Here is a 15,930-nt window from a genome sequence, read left to right as displayed (position 1 = left end):
TGTCATAGTCCTGTAGGTACTATGTGTAATTTTGGTCAGCTGTAAAAGCACCTCAGTCACTCTGTCACATCCCTTTCTATGCTATGTAGGCCTTGCCTAAGCATAGTTGTGCCATGTTTTCAAAGCCTGAAAAATCTCCACTGAGACTACTGTATGCTTAATCAGCTGTACTTTTATTTTCACTTACTTCACCTGACTTTCAAGTTGAAAGTGATAATACATTGTTACAGTGCCACATTATCCTCATTTAAAATTGATTTTCTGTTATGAATTCAGCTGATCAGATTGTGAAAGTATAGTGACTGCTTTAAAGTCAGTATTAAAACTAGGAAGTTAATGAATTGCAATAAAAACAATATTTTCATTCTCCTAGATGTATTGTGAAGATCACTGGTGATATGACAGTATCATTCCCAAGTGGGATTATTAAAGTCTTCACCAGCAACCCATCTCCAGCTGTGCTCTGCTTCAGGGTAAAAAACACAAGCAAACTAGAGCAGATTCTTCCAAATGCACAACTTGTATACAGGTTTTGTATTAATTTTTTTTCATATAGTATTAAATTACATGATTTCTAAAATGTAAATTGTTATATACATGTCAGAGTTCTCTGCAGTCTTGTCCATTTGTTTATACTTGATGCAATCCCATGCATTAATCTTGTTTACTTCATTTTTTCTCTACTGACACCATTAAAATTCTCAGTAATTAATTGGTCCTGAAACTTACACTGAGTATAACAGGAACCGTAAAAAGTAGTTTGCAAATGTAGCTGTGCTTTTACACACATTTTATAGATGAAATGATTTAATAAACAATTTTTTAAAACTTTTTTCCCTGTCAAACTACATGAACAATGTAACTGATTACAGATAGGAAGAAAAATTACCTGTCAAAACTAGGATATATGGATTTCTGTATACAGTAACAACCATAACTTTAAATAATGAAACATTAGCCAAATAGTAGGAGCTACCCCTAATCTCAGTTGTTGGTTACAAGTTTATTTCTTAAGCTGTATCATTTCTATGGTAGATCAAAATAATTATGTATCTATGTATCTCAAGTGTACAGCAGCATGCTATGTAGAATTCTTAAGAAAAAAATGGTGCTGAGTAAGTAGAATAATTGTTGAAATCATAGCATTGTGACTTCTTTTCCAAAATTTAGGGCAATTGTAAAAACTCTAATTATTTAGCAGAGATTTGTTACAGCTGAGCAGTTTCTGTTTCATTTAGTGGAGAAATTATTTGAAAAACAGTTAAACATTTATAGGTGGTACTTTTTTTAATTTCTGAAATAGGCGAAAGAATTAAACTGTATGCATTACTTCTTTTGTATTTAATTTCATTTTGATCATTCATAATTTCAGCATATAGAGTGAATTATACTGAAAAAGCATATTTTGTAAAAATAGGAAAATGTCTAGTATTCCTATCTGTGTGTTGTAACACCTCACATCTAATTAGAAGGAATGCATGTAAAGGACACTTAGGAAGTTTAAACTGTATGGTAATAATATGACTTTTCATCATGTACTGTTAGGCTGTCATTTGCTTAGTATTTATAGAAATGGCAGACTTTTATGAGAGTGGCATTTGTGGAAACATCAGAATTTGCTTTGCATTGCACCTAATGGTGAAGCAGCAGAATGATTTTACAGTAGATTTCATTGTGTAAGGTCCCTGTAGGGATAAGTAAGTGCTGATCTGTATTTCACTTAAGATTGAATTAGCATGAATCACAATACTGTGCTGAGAGCCAAACTCAAAGTAAATCAAAGAGGCTACTAGAGTCAAACAATTACACTCATACTTTCTGTGTTTCAGGTGTTCATTGTCAGCTTTCAGTCTACACATGCATTCTGCAGATCTCCCTAGCAGTGATTGCAGTTCCTCACCGTATCCATAAATGTCCAGTGAAGCCTTTTAATTGATAAATGATTTGAATTTTGTTTCTGAATCAGTTTCCTTAGAATCTTTCATTTTTATTCAAAATTCACCTGATGCAACCTGAGCTCAAATTATTCTTGATCTGCAAAAATACTTTTCATGCTCCAATAGCTCCAAATCAGGATTTTGATTGTGCTGTCATTTGTGCTCTTACCTACGTACAGAAATTGTAAAAAAAAATATAGCTACTTAGATTGAATGTAACAGTAAGTACCTGAAATACAGTTGTTTACAATAATTTGGAAATTGTTTTTAAAGTTAAAAAATTAAGAGAGCTTACATTTTCTGTGAATGTGAAAATATGGTAACACATACAGCACAAGTCTTGGTGATATTTTATCCAAAATGAATTACATTTTTTAGGTCTTATTCCAAATTGGGTAATGCTTCTTTTAGAAGACCCCTTTCACATGACTTCATGCACATTCTCACAGCAGCTGATGATATTAGGAATGGGTTTTACTAAATCTAAAATCTGAACCTGTCATTAACTGCATCCTGGGGTGTCAGTCATCAGTGGAGAAAACTCATTGCTCTGTGATGGGAAGGAGAATTTTTACCAGACAAAACAAGCCGTTAATTTCCCTTAATATTAAGAAAAGCACAACTATGTGTTATAAAGCATTAGAACAAAAAGTTGCTTGAAGTAGTGAAGAAGGGGAAAGATCTATTCTTAATTTTTAGACATCCAAAATAAGAGCTTTCAGTGCTGATTCCTGCCTTTCTTTATCTTTGTAGTGATCAGTCGCAAAGTGACTCCAGTACTAGGGATTTTTGGATGAACATGCAAGCTATAACTGTCTACCTCAAGAAATTATCAGAGCAGAATCCATCTGCATCCTATTATAATGTGGATGTTTTAAAGTATCAGGTAAACATTTTTTCCCTTTGGAATTTTTTGAGAAATGCTGGCTAATTCCATATCTTTTCAGAAATTAGAACTGTTCTTTGCCTGATAGCATGCAGATGAATTGTCATCCTGCATCTAGATTGGTTCTGGATACGTCACTGTCTCCCATGCATAGGCTCTACCCAGGCTGAGTTATGCCTGTTATATAAGGCTGTTATGCCTTATGTCATTCCCTTGCATTCATAACCTGTTTCATCTTGTTCAAACTCCTCTACAGTTCAAGTGTGAAAATGTTGAATAGTGCTACTTTTAGGTGCTTGTTGGCAAAGCCAAGTTTTTCCTTGAATTTAGACATTTTCAGTTTTTTGTTTGAGTTTGTAGTTCAATTGTGTGTGCTTTTGTATTTGCATAATTTTTGAATGCTGTCATTGATCAGACGCAATACATGAGAATATATGATCTTCTCACCCCTCACAATAAAATGAAACAGTTCATCCTGGAAGCCATTGTGAGGCACATAAAGGACAGAGAGATCAGGAAGAGTCATCAGACTAACTTGGTAACTTTCTGCGATGAAACAGCTGGCTTAGTTGATGAGGGGAGAGAAGTGGGTATTATCTGCCTGGTCTTCAGTAAAGTTTTTGACACTGTTTCCCACAAAATCATCATGGAGAAGCAGTTGAATTATCATCTGGCTCAGCAAACAGTGAAGTAGATTAAATGGCTGAATAGCTGAGCACAGAATGTGGTGATCTGTAGTGCAAAGTTGAGCTGGAGGCCAGTAAATAGTAGTGTACCTCAGTGATCAGTCATGGATCATGCCCTGATTCACAGTATCAGAGGGGCTGGAAGGGACCTCTGGAGATCATCTAGTCCGACTCTGATGAAGCACGTTCCTCACAGTAGGTTGCACAGGAAAGCATCCAGATCTTCATTAATGATTTGGATGATGCGGAACAGTTAACCATCAGCAAGTTTACATATGATGCAAAACTGGAAGGAGTGGCTGATATGCTAAATGATTGTGCTGCCATCCAGAGGGACTTATTTGACTGAAGAATAGGGGTGCCAGGAACGTCATTAACTTCAACAGAAAGAACTGCAAAATCCTGCATCTGGAGAGGAACAACCAGCTGGAAAGCAGCTTGTCAGAAAAGACCTGGGAATCCCAGTGGACACTGTACTGAACATGAGCCAGCACTGTGTCCCTGTGGAAAAGAAGGCCGATGGTATCTTGGGCTGCATTAGGAGGGGTTACCAGCCGGCTGAGTGAAGTGATCCTCCCCTTCTGCTCAGCACTGGTGTGACTATAGCTGGAGTCCAGTCCTGGGTTCCTCAGTATGAGAGAGACATCCAGACATTTAAGAGAGTCCAGCAAAGGGCCATCCGGATTATGAAAAGGGAAGGGTCTGGAGGACCTTTCCTCTGAGCAGAGTCTGAGAGAGCTGGGACTGTTGAACCTGGGGAATAGGAGCCTCGGGGCAATCTCATCAATGTATATAAATATCTGAAGGGTGAGCGTAAGGAGGCCAGAGCCAGGCTCTCTTCAGTTGTGCCTGGGGACAGTAAATACTTTGGTGCCCAGAGATGGGACAGGGAAAAGGCTGGGGTACTGAACAAGTACCAATGAGAAGTTGTGCCTGACTATCAGGAAACCATGTTTATTACTGCAAGGATGACCAAGCAGTGGCACAGAGAGTTTGTGGAGGCTACCTTCTTGACATACTTCTAATGTTTCTGGGCTACTGGTTCTAGGATGCCCTGTTTGAGGCAGAGAGTTAAAACCAGATGATCTCCAGAGGTCCCTTCCAACCTCAACTACTTTGTGATTTGGTGGGAAGATGTTCTGGCTGTCAATGAAAAATCTTCATAGAAATTCAGGAATGGTACATTCATCTAAAAGAGAAAACAAGGATTTCCCACCCCTGCATTGAGATGGTTGAATTCCTGAGCCAACTGTCTCTACACTGAAAAAAAAAATGCAGCTGTTAATACTACTGTAGCTTTCTGTGTCTTCCCAATATCCTGCCAGACTGAATTTATAAAAATTATGCTAGATTCGAAGACTAATATTGGAGGAAGGTAATTTTTCTTCGGATTACAGAATGAGCACTGTGGGAGAAGGAGACTTACATAAGGTCTTTGCCATTGGGGTAAAATGAGACACCAGCATAAAGAAGCCATGGTGGATGGCACAAGTTCCTGAAGTAAATTAGGAAGATGATAGGGTTGTGTAGCAGGGCAGCAACACGAGCTCAACTACAGAAACAGCAGCTGCCAGCTCTCCTGCACCAGGAAAATAATGCTTTTAATAGGTAAGAATTGTTTTGCTGGCAACCTGTCCAGTGACAGGCATTGCCCTTTGCTGCTTGCTGTTTGGACATCTGAACTGATATGCCGTATAACTGCTAAGGATTAATTAATTTTGGTACAGGCAACTTTCTTGTGTGAAGTAGAGTACAAGACTAAACCAAAACTGTTTTGTCCTAAGAAAGCCAGAACAGGAAGAAGTCTCATGGGCCAGAAGGAATTTAACTCATTTTTTTAAGTAATTTAATTTAAATGTAAAGGAATGGGAATTGTAGGCTGCAACAGTCCTAAGAATTCTGAGGTTAAAGGCTCAGATGTGAGTTGTTCTTTTGGTCTTTTGTCAGAATTTATAGCTATTACAGTCATTCCATAATTCTGCCAAGAAGGGGAGAGACTTTACTGAAGCTGCTTTCAATGGTTTGTTTTTTTAAAGGTATCTTCAAATGGCATCCAGTCCACTCCCTTGAATCTTGCAACTTACTGGAAATGTAATGCTAACACTACTGATGTGAGAGTGGATTATAAGTACAATCCAGAGTCTATGAATGTGCCTAGTATGCTGTCTAATGTACAGGTTGTGGTACCAGTAGATGGAGGAGTAACAAACATGCAATCACTTCCGCCTGCAAAATGGTAATGTTAATACTTTTCTTTCTAGTATTTCATATTCTTTTCAGTGTATTCCTTAGTTACACGGAAAAAAATTAACCGAAGGAAACAGCTGTTTGTGTTTTTTCTTTTTTGCAAAGAAAATGCACAGGACGTTTTCTGTTCCAACACAAATCACATGCAACCAATTTGTATAAACTGAAATGAGACTATAAGCAGCCATTCCAACTGTATAACAATACAGCCTTTGTGAAATTTCCAATGTTTGCTTTCTTTTGGTTCAACAGACAGGACAGTTATTTTTACTAGTGTGATTTGAAACCAAAATTTCTTAATGGTTAAAAAATGTTATCATCATAGAATCATAAAATGGCTTGTGTTGAAAGGAACCTTAATGGTCACCGAGTTGCAATGCCCTGCAGTGGGCAGTGATGCCACCGACTAGCTCATATGGTTTATTGTATATGTGTGTGTGTATGTGTAAATATATCCACATAAATGGATTTGTGGTGCTTTCCAGCTGATGGCTAGCTAAGCTCCTGCTCTTTCACTCCTCCTGCTCAAAAGAATGGGGAGAAAATGTAAAGAAAACAGGCATGTGGTTGAGATAAGGAACTGTTTAATTATAGGAAAAGAAAAACAAAACAGGCTACCTGAAACACAAAGGAGAAAACAGTTTTTCTGTACTTCCCATCAGCAAGCAATGTCTTGGGAAGCAGGGCCTCAGCATGCATAGCAGTCGCTCAGGAAGTCAAATGCCTTCATAACAAATGTCTCCCTACCCTTCCTCTTCTCCTTCCTGTTTTTTGCTTTTTGTTTTTTGTGAGCTGCATGGAGTTTGGAATATGAGTTTGGGTCAGCTGCCTTGGCAATATGCCCCCCCCCCCCCGCCTCCTGCCCACCCCAGCCTACTGGCTTTGCGGGGGGGTGGTGAGCTTGGTGCTGTGCCAGCATTGCTCAGATGTAGACGAAACACTGGTGTGATACCAGTGCTGTTCTAGCCGCAGGTGCAGAGTATACAATTGTACGGGCTGCTATGGGGAGAGTGGACTCCATGCCAACCAGACCCAGTACTTCCAGTCCTCATTCCATAACATTTATGTCATGCTCAGGTTCCACATACCTTATTGTATTTGTATCCTCTGATCATCATTACATCCAACGTACAGATTTATACATTCCCATTAGCACTGTTCCCCATCTCTTAATAGATATAAGGATACTGTTTTCCCATTCCAAAATATCTATGGAAACCCACAATCACTTAGGCCTCATGCCAAGGTGGTCACTCAGGACAGGAAAAGCAGCATGTTGGATTCCTGGATACCAGCCACCAGCTTAGCTTGAGCCATTGCTGCTTCCTTGTGGAGATGACCTGTCAGTGGTTCTGCAGTGTCATCCTGCAACATTTAACATTCCTACAACATAGAGCACTGTCCTGATTATTACCTGCCACCACCTTCTAAGCTTGCAAGCCATTTACAGCTGCACTTGAAAATGGGGCATAAGCCTTAGATTTCTACAAATTTGTGCAAATGAGCAGAAGGTAGTGGCAGCAGTCAGAGAAGTACATCCATGGAGTGAAAAGTGAGCAGAATTCAAGCAGTGCACCTGTAAGTTTCGCAACTTGTATATACTTGCCCTGTTGTAATTTAATTCCAGAACTGTTTATTTCCCAGAGTGACAAGAGGCTCTTAGTAACTGAGGAAGACATGGAGGTTAAGAGAGAGAAGTACACTAAGCTGAAGGGAGTAAGGTCTTATAAATAAAGGTTCAAAGGGAAAATAAACCATTTATCAGATAGGTTTTGATGTTTCTGGAGGCAAGCCCCTTAACTGTGTTACATGGAGAAAGTGGTAATATGATATCATTTTAAGTGGAAAAAAAATGTGCCAAAGTTGATTCCTGATACTGTATTTTTGAGAGCGTGAAACTCTTAACCAGATCACCTTGTTCTACTGCAGCAGATTCAGTACACATGCAAAACATGACCAGTACTTCTGGTGAAGCTAGTTTCCCCTGTGCAAGCTTCTTCCACAAAAGCCTCAGTTGTGAAACCTAACTGAAAGCAGGAGCAGCCTCCCAGAACACCCAGTGCTAGCCGGGAAGGTTCAACGCTAAGTGACAGTTTCACAGGAGATTTGTCAGAGTGAGAGACTCAAGCCAAGCTGTTTTGCCTTTCACCTAGGCAACAACCCAAGGCTAAAATTTTGAGCTTTACAAGTTGACAAGAAAATAAATAGTCATATCCCAGACAGCTCTATTGTTTGTGTCATCCTACATCTTTGTCCTAGAGGGCTGGGTGATGAGCTTTTGGTTTTTTTTTAAGAATAAATGTTTTATAATTCTGCCTCCAGCATGTGACTGTTATCATCTGTTCTGCTTGCATGAGCATTTCACTCCTGCTATACCACTGCCAAAGACAATTTCAGACCTGTCAGCAATTCATACCGCTTCAAGCTTTAAGTTGTTGGCTTTCCATTGATGAAACGGTGCAAAGTGCTCAAAGAGTTCAAATGTTTATCTAGTTTGGAGACTCCAGTGCTTGGTGCCCTTTTCTTTTTTGCCGCTCTACAGAGTCGGAAGTTAAACTGTGTCATAAACAGAAACCATGTGTCACATATGCCAGCTATAGTTTTATTAGAATGGAAATGGAACATTCCCATTCATACCGCCCAGAGTATCTCATAGGTGAGAGCAGTCAACATTTTTCCCACTCATACCATCACTGTCAAGCATAGAGACTCAGCTTTCAAACTTTTTCCAGTGTGTTTGGCCTGTCGGTGCTCTTTGAGACCACACAGGTTTTGGAGCTGTCAGGTGAGCCATACCTGTGCATTACCTGACAGTAGTGACTGTTTAAAAAGTTGGCATGTACATCTGAGCTCAGGTGCAAGCTCAGGTGCAGTGCACATGTTTGCTTTGCGTAGCTTTCCACAAACCTGTGTTGAAATGATCAGTATTTTTATAAACATCCACTTAGAAATGTAGGTTATACGCACATGGTCTTGTAAAGTACCTGTGTAAAGTTAGGGAAATAGAATTCTAAAAATTGGTGCATGTAACTAACCTATCTTTCTCTCACAGGAATGCAGACCAGATGAAAGCTTATTGGAAAATATCTAGCATTTCAGAGAAATCTGAGAATGGAGGCAAGTTGAACTTTTCTTTGTTCTACAGGAAAATGGTAACAGTAAAAATGTAATTTTAGCTTCCGCACCCTCATGCATGTATACACTTTACTTCATCTTGTATCCTGTTGACCAGTTCAACTTTTTCTCAGTGAAATTCCTCCAAAATATTCTGTTAAAAGTGCTATGTTAAAATATAAATAGTTAGTTAATTATAAAAGGAAAATTGGTGAAACCCTGGGAAGTTGTTAGTTCTAAAATAGATTTTAAACTGAGCAAGGAAATAACTACATCAATGCTATTTGAAAATGAACAGTTTTTTCAAAGAAAAAAATATGTTAAATATTTAATAAATTGTTCTGTTTTTTCACAAACTGACAATTGAGAAAAAGTAGAAAAAGTGGAAGAACTGGAAAAAAAAATGGTGTGCTGAGACAGGCTCAACTACAGATTGTTCTTGACCAACATGTTGAGGCTTTTTGTTTTGGCAAACAACTCCAAAAACAAACAACAACAACAAAGAAAACCTATGCATATCTGCTCAGAGTGGTAATTTATATAACATTTTTTTGTAAGGAATCAGTAGATATCCTCTACCCAGCTGCCTTTCCCTGAGGACCAGCTGATATAACAGCCCTTACAGCCTTTGTAGATAGGATGTTTTTCTGAATTAGAAAAGCAAGGACAAAAGGGAAGCTTCTCATCCACAAAGCCTCTGTGGATAAATTGCTTTTTGGTGTTAAGAATTTAATGATGGGCACTATGAAAGCACAGATTTGGCTTTAAATATGTTGGGTTTCATATAGGAATCACAAGCCTGGAAAGGGAGGGCCTCTTCTTTAGCTGCAAAGACTGCAGATTTGTGGTGGCCATTCAAAGAAAATTTGAGGGAATTTGATCTGACAGTGTACTTCAATCATTCAGTGACCTCACAGTAGTTTGCTATCTGTCTTCCACTTTGATTATGTAGGGATAGCCTTCTCCTTTTCCTTTTCGTAACCAGATCTTTTAAAAGAAGGAAGTCATACTAAAACATGAATGCAGCCAGATGAAAAACTACCCCACACCTTCAGAGCAGCATGAAAAGGGCTGCTATTAATGCAGATCACAACTTGGGTGTGTTCAGCAGATTTGCACATATCTCACTGGTTCTGTGACCGTACCTTCTGTTCTTGACATCTTTCTCTTCAGCATAAATACTTTATTCTCACAACCCAGTGAGGATGTAATGCTATGAGAAGTTACAGGACTGTTACTATTGCAGGACAGATGGCTTCAAGTACTCTTTATTCTGGCATATATGGTGGTAAAATATGTATTTTTTACACTCCAGTGCATTATGTGAGCTGTGAATTGCAGACGTATAAAACACAAAGCCAACTTTGAGATACTTGAATATATGAGTATCCAGTTACCCGAACTATGATATATCACTGAAGAAATGAAATGGGCTTTAAGGCAAATTTATCAAGAACAAGACATTGCATAAAACAATTTCATTCATTAATTCCTGCTTTTACCCTAGTAACATTTTGGTCCCTAACTTTCCTCATCAATTAGCAGTTCCTATTGACTAGGAATAGCAAGTTATTTTAAAGAAGTAAAAATGCTGGACTTCTACTATTCCATTATTATTCAGATGCCATTTTATCCCCACTAGGTAGTGCAAGAACAAGAAAATACTTGCTTGAGAACTCAAAAAAGAGAGAAATAGCAGTGTTTTTTAATACCTTGTGCTATTCTACAGAAGTGTGACTAAAGTAATTATGAACTATTACTACTGTATAGCAGCAGTGAACTGAGTTTCACCACTGTCTATGAAAAATAAACTGAAGTTTTTTGGGAAATGTATTTAATCAGATCTTGTCTTTATTAGAAAACAGATTTTCTTTCCTTACTGTTTTCCATAGGTTCTGGATCCCTCAGGGCAAAATTTGAACTTTCAGAAGGACCCAGTAAACCAGCAACACTTGCAGTGCAATTCATCAGTGAAGGAAGCACTCTTTCAGGAGTAGATATAGAGCTAGTAGGCACTGGCTATCGACTTTCCCTCCTTAAGAAGAGATTTGCCACTGGTAAGACACTGACATGTTTATCTATTCAAATTAATATGATATATTCTGTAGCACCATATTATACAACATTGAACTGTTGAACAAGTGGTACATAAATACTTACCTTTCCTTAAAACATGGATGAAAACTACTTCCTGGTTTCTCTGTTTTCCATAGTTAGTCAAACTGCTCACAGGAAAATACTGACAAAATCTGTTTTATCAACTGTCTACAAGAAAAACCCTGTCTGTATTTTTCAGGACGGTATATGGCAGACTGCTGATGAACCTGTGAAAGTCATTGCATTAAAGGAATACAAGAAGCCCACTCTGCCCCCTCTCCTTTTCAAACACTATTTTCACATGCATTAATTTTTTTTAAAACATTGACCTACTCTGAGGCCGAACTACAGAACAGAAAATGCACTTTCAAAAGTCATTTTGCAGAGTTTGTATTACTTTATAATAGCACTGAAGTTAACTTCAACACTGTCTGTAAATGATCAACTGCAATATTGGGGAAACTTTGTTAAAATTTTAGTAAATCTATATAGAAGTCAAAATAGCAATCAATAGTTGTAATGAAAGTATGAAATTGTATGTTATACTGTAAACATTAAACCTAAAAATGTAGGAGAGCAAGTAAGAATATTTGAGCTTTCCATAGTACTCATTTTTCAGTCTCCTTAATTGCCAGTTTTTAAAGAAAACAGGGGCAAACTTATATGTAGTTCCTCCATACACTTGTGCCATAAAACTATTCGAGTTAGAGTTGTACAAAAAATGTAACTTGATGCCCATGTATCATATATTATTAACACGTATGTTGTTTTATATAGTGTTCTTTCTCCTAAGTGCAATGTGCTACAAAATTGCAAAAGACAGAAAAGATTTACTTCTGCAGTTAGTGAATTTTATGGGCGTTGTGATTGTTTGAATTAATGCTGTAGATTTAATTTATTTTTATATGAATTTCATAACATTTGTGCCTTTAAAAAAGCCTGTGCCTATCCAATTTGTTATTCATGTGCCTCACTTCCTCTTTCAAAGTTTGGCCATTCATAAAGAAAGTGTGGTGTTTGTGTAATACAACTTCATAAAAACTCTTTTGATGGGGATTTAAAAGGGAGATCTGCAGAAGCTGGAAGTTGTTTTAGAGAAGATTTAAAATAGTGGATTACTCCCTCATGGGGTAATTGCAATAAATGCATCCATAGTAAAGGGAGATGCATCCTGCAGGACGTTGAAATTTTGAAATCCTAACTGTAATGTCACCAAAGATGAGAATCTCGAAAGATGGCAACAAGCGCTTTTAAAGGAAACAAGCATTTCCCTTTACATTGACTGCATTAAGTGCTTTTGGAATTGTGTGATGTGAATGTAAACAGTACTTTGGGAGGAATATCATTTAAGATGGGGATATTATGGCAGCAAGATGACTATACTGCCATTTTTATTAGTTTTACTTTTTTCTGTAACTAGCAGTTTTAATATTTCTCATCTACTCTTCTTGCCGCAGCCTAAGCACAGAAAAGTGACATATTAGTAACATTTTTTAAAGCAAGTTACTAGTTTAGAGAATCTTTTATGTATTTGTATTATCAAATGATTTTTTCAATACAGGAATCAAAATTATTGGGGCAAAGTAATTTAATAACCTGCAAGTGGGAATTTTATATGACCATTCTGAATACCGATATCTACTTCAAATTCTCTGTTAAGACAATAAAACTTGCTTGAACTAATTCATGCAAACCAGTAGTGAATTGGACTGCTGAAGGTTTACAATAAACTAAGCTTTAGAGAGGCTACATAAAATCTAATGTATGCTATACACTTGGCAGATGAGATTTCCGTTATTTGCTCTAAGCAGATATTGTACTTTACACCTGATTGGAAAAGTATATCTGGCTTTTAATTTGGTGATCTTACTGAACAAGGAATTTCTAACTGATACAAAATGGTACAGTCTTTTTACTGGAATCTTAATTGTAATCTGCTTTGCAATCAAACTGTGTTTAACATAACAGCGTTTCATTAATGAAAACCCAAAACTGTATATCTGTTCTTAATGAACTATTACTTTCATTTCTAAGTTGAATGAAGTAGTTACTTTTCGGCACTTTCAAACTATTCTTCATTCGGGTGATTATACATACATTTGCATTGGGTGCAGGTTACAATTTTGAAGCCATACAGGTTTATATAGACTTTTTGTAAAGAAATTCAAAAGCAATGTAAAAAGTACATGTAGCAATCTGATGGGGAAAAGAAAAAAAAACATGTAGCAAGCTGGTTCTTGCTTGTGTATACAGCAATATCCTTTGTAGCTGCCTCTGAAAAAAATTAATTTGTAAACACAACTCTAAAGGATCTGAGTTTTTATGGATTATTACTACGTCAGACTGTAAATTAGAGCACACAAGTTTATCTTACAAAAATTGTAAATACTTCTGATTTTTCATAAAATGTAAATTTAAAATATGTTGCACCCGTAATAAACATGTAATATATAATTTAAATACTGATTTATATTGCTTATGCTTTTGTAATCAATCCCACTGGGTTTCCAAGCAATACAAAAATATGACGAAACTATGTACTGAATGTTTGTGAAGTGTGAATCAATTTGTAAGTAATACGTAGTACAGATAATATATGAACTGTTTTATATACCTAAAAAACAACACAACAAAGGTGGGTGGAAAGACAACTTCTGTAAAGAGTTGACATCTTTACTGTGCTTGGGAAAAAGTTTAAAATGTCTTGTGCCTTTACTAAGTGGATATATGTAACCAATAATTAGGATTAGGCAAAGCTGCAGAGACGTTTGTCAGAAAAGTATTGACTTTGTAGACATGAGCTAACTTGTAGCTGCTTTCTCTTAATAGAACTACCAAATGCTGTACATTCCCTAACTTCCTTAATAAGCATATATTTTGTCCAAGTGTGCAGTTCCACAAAGCAGGAGGTTACTTAAGTACTACTATTTCCATGGTCTGAGAGTAGTTCTTTGAAGCTGAAAAAGCGCAGAAACAGAAGTTGGAGCTAAACAAACATATGTTAGAATCTGTTTCTTTCCCACCAGTCCCACCATCTGTATTGTTTCGTAAGTAATGGCTTATTGACTTTCTCAGCTGGCTGGATATCAGTTCAATAAGTACTGTTCTTGTCATGCTGGAAAGTAATAGTCCAAGGGTTTGATTATTATCTTCTGCTGCAAGACAAGAATGAAGAATGCAAATGCCCTATGGCCACTGTCCCGTGGCCTGAACAAATGGTCCACCTAGCTCAGGACTCTGTCTTCAGCAAAGGCAGAATAATGAACTGTGGCAAGGAGAACTTCAAGGCCTTTTGCTTTCTACTCACCCAGCATCCTCAGTCATTGGCTATGGATGTAAAAGTGTACAACTCTGCTCAGCCCTTCTAGTAGTCATTTAACTTGCTGCCCTGGCACTTCTGTTAACATTTGACTTGTTACTGTAAGCCAGTGCCCAGGTACTACTCAGAACTGGATTTATACTGCTCAAGCAGGGTTGTAATTATCTAAGTGCATTATCAGGTAGTTTTTTGGGGATAATGGGCTACCTTTACAACCGCCAAATAATATTTATGTAGGGTATTTGAAGAAGCTAAATTATTTGATTATCAGCTGGAACTGTGTGGGAGTTACAGTGTCGTGGGTTTTGCCATCTACTAGAAAGGAAGGTCTTGCATCATGCCAAAAATCATTACATTTCAAGTTTTGCATGTTTGAGAAGTTTAAGATGCATATCTTAATATCTGTGTGCCTACCTTTTGTTTTCTTGGCATTGCTAGATAATTGGTTTCCATTTCAGTTATCATGAAAGGGCGGTTTTAGAGCACATAAGAAAAAAATCAAATTCCTGCAAGGACAGAGTAAGCTAAAAACATTTCAAGGAACTAAAGCAGCAAATAGCACATTTACCATGGGGTGCCCTTGATGGGACTGATTACCAGGACTCTCTATTGAAAACCTGATGTTTATCTACAGCTGTGCATATTATTACACTACTGAGTACTCCTTCTCAATGCTGTTTGACCTCCATGTTTACTGATATGTTGATTTTTAAGTTCTCCTTTAGCTAACAACAATAGAAAGCATCCAGCCTTTAAAGAATAAAGTAATCTTAGAAACACCAGAGGCCTCTTCTGAATTACTTACAGTTACTACCCAGATTCTGCATTTTCTTTATCTGCTTTCACTTTACTTTGAATCCATTATTTCTGGTTTTAAATCAGGGATGACTATTTTAATTATTATAACCTAAAGAATTATTTGGTTTGCTAATGTCCTAATAGTATTTCTTGCTAAAACCTTTCTTCTGTAATTCAGCATGTTTTTCACTCCTAAAACTCGGCTATTTAAAAACAACCAGCAAACAGGATAATAATCACAAGCCATAAATCATGCCACATTCACAATTGATTATAATTCAGCTGTTTCAGCTAGCATCATCCAACCTCACTTCTTGAAGGACTCTTATGAAGGGAGCACATAAGCAGGAGGAGGGCTGACTTTTTTTCACGGTCTGATAGTGATAGGACAAGGGTGGAATGGTTTTAAACTAAAAGAGGGGAGATTTAGGTTAGATGTGAGGAGGATATTCTTTATTCAGAGAGCGGTGAGGCACTGGCACAGGCTGCCCAGAGAAACTGTGGATGTCCCATCCCTGGAGGTGTTCAAAGCCAGGCTGGATGGAACCTGGGCAGCCTGAGCTGGTGGGTGTCACCAGAGTTACATTAACGCTGTCCCACTGTTAGTACTGAAAAGACATTGTGTCTAGGTAAGATGCACCAACACAACTTCAAAACAAACAAACCTAGTTACCTTCTGTTTGTGTTGCACTCTATTTCTCTGGAGCCCTAAAGGGCTCTGGATTTTGATACAGAACCTAAGTCCAAACAGACACAGTTTCCAGCCTCTGACTCAGCACGAACTCAACCTTCCCAAAAAAAGGAGGTAAAAATTCAATAAAATGACAAAGTGATGTGCTAGTGCTG

General features: G+C 37.5%; 1 protein-coding gene across 2 annotated transcripts in view; it reads left to right on the top strand.

Moving 5' to 3' along the window:
- The window catches only part of FCHO2 (FCH domain only 2), a 95,074-nt gene extending 80,009 nt beyond the window's left edge, over window positions 1-15,065 (top strand). Inside the window, exons 21-26 of one of the 2 annotated variants that reach the window (XM_021381450.1) lie at window positions 374-529; window positions 2,691-2,823; window positions 5,546-5,745; window positions 8,809-8,873; window positions 10,763-10,927; window positions 11,167-15,065. In XM_021381450.1, the coding sequence (XP_021237125.1) occupies window positions 374-529; window positions 2,691-2,823; window positions 5,546-5,745; window positions 8,809-8,873; window positions 10,763-10,927; window positions 11,167-11,189 (742 nt within the window). In that variant the 3' untranslated portion in view covers window positions 11,190-15,065. The remainder of the gene's footprint in view (window positions 1-373; window positions 530-2,690; window positions 2,824-5,545; window positions 5,746-8,808; window positions 8,874-10,762; window positions 10,928-11,166) is intronic. The other variant, XM_021381449.1, reaches the window with a different exon arrangement.

The sequence above is a fragment of the Numida meleagris genome, chromosome Z (assembly GCF_002078875.1).
Source record: "Numida meleagris isolate 19003 breed g44 Domestic line chromosome Z, NumMel1.0, whole genome shotgun sequence".
NCBI lineage: Eukaryota > Metazoa > Chordata > Aves > Galliformes > Numididae > Numida > Numida meleagris.
The sequence above is the reverse complement of the archived record's forward strand: the minus strand, read 5'-3'. Positions and strand labels throughout refer to the sequence as shown.